The following is a 5385-nucleotide window of genomic DNA, read 5'->3' as shown; positions in this document are numbered from 1 at the left end:
TATTCTACGCAGGGAGATTGATGGCTGTATTAAAATGAAGAGTTTTCTGATCGGAAGACCAGATGTCAGGATAGCACTGAATGAAGACCTGACCATTGGATCAACAGACGTACTCTCTCCAGGTAATTCAAGCACTCTATTTGTACATGTACATATTAATCGCAGGAAACACATGATGCAACTGATGCAATTCATTGCAGGCAGCATTAATGGCATTGCAGTGATTAGGTCTGTTGTTGAAAATCGAATTAGGTGTCTTGAGTAGAGTTGCTTTTTGGTTGTTGATTCTGACCTGTTCTTCAAGGGTTTTTTACCAGATTCTCCTGACCAATTCTCATGCCTCCACCAAGTTTCCATTAAGACTTCAGTGGATGAAGAACCACTTTTTGAAAAGCCACTACTAAGTCCCTTTATTTTTCATTTTTTAATTTATTTTTCAAAGAGGAAGAAATAAAATATTTTGATGGGAAGCACTGTGGCGTAGCGGTAAGAGCACACACCTCTCACCAATGTGAAGAGATAACTAGCTAAAAACTAGTGTGAGCTGCGTCGGTGTTTCTAATGAAACAGTTATGATAAAAAGGTAAATTATACACCTTGAATATGTATAATTTACCTTTTTATCATTACTCTACCAATGTGAGTAGAGTTGCTCATTGGTTCTCTCCTGTGTTTCAAGGGTTTTTGCTATTTTTCCACCCTTCATAAGTATCAATTTCTAAATTCCAATTGGAATTTCGATTCATATATGAATAGCTACTCTGTATAAATGCCATAGCTAAATAATTTTTTTTCTCTATATTTTTTTAGTATCTTCCATCGGTGTTCAACTCAAGGACTGTAATTTCCACGAGTCAGTTGACTTGACAGATTTTGATTCAACAAAGACGTTGGCTGTTTCTCCAACCGATGGTGAAGTAAGTGAGCTCATCTTGTCGTCTATCAAGGCTTGATTAAATATACAAAATTGAACTGGTTCAAACAAACAGTATTTAAGAAGCTATAGAAATATAGATAAGTTATAGTGCTTGGGAACGAAGTTATTCCGGGCGAAAGCCCTTGGAATTAAATTCGGAAAAATTAATTTCCGACCTCGCTGTATTTAAGAAGCATTCATTATTTTACTCAAGGTTTAAAAGAAAACTAAATAAATTTTAAATTTGTTTTCTCATAATTGCCAGCATTTAGTATTACTAGTTACAACAAAAACACTCAATTATTACCTTTTTTGTTAATTCTTTTCTTCCATTCCCTTTCATTCATTTATAATTTTCCTTTTGTCTTCCCCTTTTGTACTTAATTCACTTGGCATGAAAAAAGTTATTCGACTTCATGGAATGAAAAATATTCCGGACACACCATCCATTCACCATCCATTAAGTTATTAAACCTCACATGCATGAAAAAAGTCCTGACAAACCAGAAAACCTAAAGAAATCCTGGACGCTTGCAGCTGGAAAAGCACGTGCATCGTTATGACAAACTGACAAGTATAGAGCAGGTTTTAGAGTAGGTTGAATAAGTTGAATATGATTGATTTTAGGTTACTGTGATGCAGTATAGGATTTCAGGTGATCTTCATTCTGCTCTGCCTTTTAACCTTGTCACATTTGTTGACGAACATGAAGCAACGAAGTAAGTAAGAATTTTGTGCAGGTGACTTGGTTTGTTATTTACTGCTAAGGTCATTGTAAGGGGGTTTCACTTATCTCAGGAATTAACCCATAACGTAGTTGTTGGTAACGTGAGGTGGCCCAAGCCTCGATTTTTCTTGCCAATTTCAGAATACGTGTCATTCTCTTGTGAATGAAATTCTTTTTCCAGACCGCATTTTATTCCCTAGAGAATAATTTTTTTGTTTCGGTTGTAACTATATTCATGTATCTTCTCATGCACAAATGTTAAAAAAAGAAATGATACTCTAGAGAATGACACATGGTCTACTGATGGACACAGGTGGCCCAAGCTTCGATTTTTCTTGAGCATTTCGGACCATGTGTCATTCTCTTGTGAATAACATTCTTCGTTTGAGTTGTATCCATATTCATGTGTCTTCTCATGCGCAACCGTTAAATAAAGAAATGATACTCTAGGGAACGACACGCGGTCTGAAATGGTGATAAACTGTGGTTAAGGTTCATTTCAGTTATTTTATTCTTTCTTTCTCAGATCAATGGAGGTCATCTTGAAGCTTCGCTGTAACATCGCGCAAAGCAGGTCAGTACTTTCTATCATTAATAGGCCACGTTCGATATCTTAAATCTTAAAGCGCTGAAATACGAGACACAACAACGTCCAACTTGTCGCGCAATATTGTTGCGGTGCAAGTTCGAAAACAATGTTGCTCGTTTTACACCCTATCTATCCAACTTGTCACGCAACAAAATCTTTTGTTGCAAGTAGAGACTATCACGGTGATACTCTGCACGCTGATTGGCTACAAGCTGCATAATTCAAGATGGTGGCCGCTTCTGCACATAAAATGTTGCGTGACAAGTTGGACGAGTGATGAAAAACCAGCAACAAATCACAAATTTGTTGCAGAAAGTTGATCTACGTTCTACTTTTTGCAACAAGTTTTCCCAACTTGCAACAAAAGATTTTGTTGCGTGACAAGTTGGACGTTTTTGTGTCTCGTATTTCAGCGCCTTTACTTTATGTATGGTACAAATACTTGGATCGTCAAATATGTTTATTGGTAAGAATAAAATAATGTACCATATACGACGTCCCTACCTTTCTACTGAGTAGCATTTCTACAAAAAAAATATTGCCGAAAGTTTGGTAGAAATGTTTCTCAGTTCAATACCCAATAATAACGATACGTAATATATTCATTCTCAACCAAAAGTCTGCAGCTTGGTATAATATGCATATATATACATTTTTTCACTTTCTAGTTATGGTAACAATGTCGTGGTTAGAATTCCTGTTCCAAAATCAACAGACTCGTGAGTACCCAACATCACGTGATACTCCTCCCCCCTCCCCCCTCCCCCCTCCCCTACACCCTCCCTCTCAGGACCAATCAGTTGACAATTTGTAGTATGGTTGGAGCAGTTTTTGTATGACTGTGAAAAACTCTGTGCCGTGTGCGTGCCTTGCCGTGACCGCGGATGTATTCTAGAAATTTCATTGGCTGATTTTTTCTTGCTTAATGTGATTGGTCTGGCAGTGTCGTGACCTTGACGTGACAGTGTTCACGCCCTCTTAATGCCGTGTTTTGGGCATTTGATTGGATAGTGAGTAACTTGGGTAAAATTGGGCAATATGATTGGTCAGGCGTATGCCTTGTTGTGTCACGACCGTGCCGTTCGTGTCTTGAGCTTTTCATAGTCATACAAAAATTGCTCTATGATTGGTCTGACAGTGCCTTGACCTTGGCATGACCGTGACCTTGGCGTGACCGTGACCTGGCGTGACCGTGTCCACGCCCTGTTCATGCCGTGTTTCGGTTATTTAATTGGATGGAAAATACATTCTTGTCCATTGTCATTGATCTGGCGCATACCTTCCCTTGTCATGACCGCGTTCTTCCCGCGAGCTTTTCACAGTCATACGAAAACTGCTCTAAAAATCCACACGATACCATCACGTCTATTGATAGCAGCCTATGTATAAATCATTAAACAAAACTCTGGTTTTTCCAGTGTTTCTTATACCATCGCACAATCTGGACAGTCCGGGGAATACAAGCCTTCAGAGAAGACCTTCTACTGGACGGTTCGTAAAATCCAGGGCAGAGCCGAGGTGTCAATATGTATGAAGGTCAGTAGCTCTACACGCAGCCCCCTCCCACGCCCCACCAACACACACGCGCGCGCGCGCCTTCAAGACATGCTAATCCGAATCTAGCGCCGAAGTACACTGTTTGCCAAAATAGGAACTTCTTTAATAATCATTTCTTTTTGACTTGATAATAATATATCCCAAATTCTGAATCGTGCATAGGGAAATGGTTTCAAAATTTTGCTCTCTTTCAGATTAATTTAAAAGAAAAGTTGAAAACTGCAAGAAAAGAAATTGGACCCGTGAGGTACGAGCACTTCTGTTCTAATTTTTTCTTCCTTTTTTGAAATTTGATATTCATGGCTAAAAATTAAAAAAGGTATATTCATCTATTTTCTCTTTTTTAGCCTTGATTTCGAGATACCAATGTACATCTGCTCAGGGATGACAATTCGTTATCTCAAAGTATTTAATAAAGAAAAAGCTACGAATCCATTTCGATGGGTGCGTTACATTACCCATAGGTAAGTGCTGGACACGTGACTTGCCCCTTCCTCACCCCCCCCCCCCCCCCCCCCAAGTCCTCTTATCTATCCTAGTGTTTGAAAAAGCCAGCCAACCAGATAAAATTGCTAAAATGATAACAATAACTCGTGTATTTTCTCGAGAAAAAAGAAAGTCGACAAGAATAAAAAAATCAAAAGCGATCGACATCAGACAAGTGCCATCAATTATTGTGCTATTATTATAAATCAATAAGTTTTAATAGTTATTTTCTTTGTTTTTCCCCGTCAGCAACTCATATGTCATTAGGATATAGCCGAAGAACTGATGATAAAGCTACATGTTGTCAGCAGTTGTTTATTAAGCGATAAAGAAAAAAAAGATATACATAAGATTTCATTGTTTGTATTTTTGCGTGGTAAAGCCCAACGAAGTCAAAAATCTTTTACGCGTACATGAAAACCTGCTAACCGTTCTGTTGTCAGATCATCTTTCGCTAGATTTGTATTTGCTTAAAAAGTTAAAAAGAACTGTGCAAAATACTCCTTTTTACAGTTCCGTTCAGTGACCACGAATGATAGTTCCTAGCCAAGGCTGGAGTTTCCGCGCATAGCAAAACTATACTTTATATCATGCGCTGTAACTCCAACCTCGGCCTGGAACTATTATTCGTGGTCACTGAACGAAACTGTAAAATGGAGTATTGATTATAAACTGTGTGTATCTAGGACTGAAATGAATTGTATTAAAATAAAGAAATAAAGTATTGCTTGTGTTTTATGCAGAAGTGTTATGTTTAGTCTTTGAGATAATCAACGGCTCTCGACGCTTCTTCATCACTAACAGTATGGGGAGGGACATAAAAGACCCTAGCATTTTCAATTGCTTCTCAAAAGCAAGCGCTGAGTCGTCCTCGCGATGAAGTAGGTTTTGGTGGACTTCAATCAAGGTGTTGCCATGACATTCCATATTGAGGTGCATTGTTAACCACGTGCACAGGACCAATTTTAAAACTCGTCTTCGTACTTTCTCTCGTACTCGTCGTCGGATCTAAAGACCACTATAAATGCCATGGAAAGACGTACGACGGTAATGTGTGGATATAACGTTACCAGAAACAAGGATAAACGCGCTTCCGTACTTGGGATTCCT

At 38.5% G+C, this 5385-nt stretch overlaps 1 protein-coding gene across 1 annotated transcript in view; it reads left to right on the top strand.

The window, feature by feature from the left end:
• LOC148907287 (uncharacterized) overlaps nucleotides 1–5013 on the top strand; it is a 5459-nt gene extending 446 nt beyond the window's left edge. Inside the window, exons 2-10 of the mRNA XM_089036288.1 lie at nucleotides 1–122; nucleotides 811–917; nucleotides 1544–1635; nucleotides 2170–2217; nucleotides 2901–2951; nucleotides 3651–3768; nucleotides 3984–4036; nucleotides 4137–4253; nucleotides 4525–5013. The exon at nucleotides 1–122 is cut by the window's left edge and continues 5 nt beyond it. Coding sequence (XP_088892414.1) covers nucleotides 1–122; nucleotides 811–917; nucleotides 1544–1635; nucleotides 2170–2217; nucleotides 2901–2951; nucleotides 3651–3768; nucleotides 3984–4036; nucleotides 4137–4253; nucleotides 4525–4549 — 733 coding nt within the window. The 3' untranslated portion in view covers nucleotides 4550–5013. The remainder of the gene's footprint in view (nucleotides 123–810; nucleotides 918–1543; nucleotides 1636–2169; nucleotides 2218–2900; nucleotides 2952–3650; nucleotides 3769–3983; nucleotides 4037–4136; nucleotides 4254–4524) is intronic.
• The last annotated feature ends 372 nt before the right edge of the window (nucleotides 5014–5385 follow it).

Source organism: Actinia tenebrosa, unplaced genomic scaffold (genome assembly GCF_029948245.1).
Source record: "Actinia tenebrosa isolate PJP-AT-01 unplaced genomic scaffold, QUT_ActTen_1.0 PGA_scaffold4__44_contigs__length_22323623, whole genome shotgun sequence".
Classification (NCBI taxonomy): domain Eukaryota; kingdom Metazoa; phylum Cnidaria; class Anthozoa; order Actiniaria; family Actiniidae; genus Actinia; species Actinia tenebrosa.
Note: the sequence above shows the minus strand (reverse complement) of the source record. Positions and strands in the feature narration are given on the sequence as shown.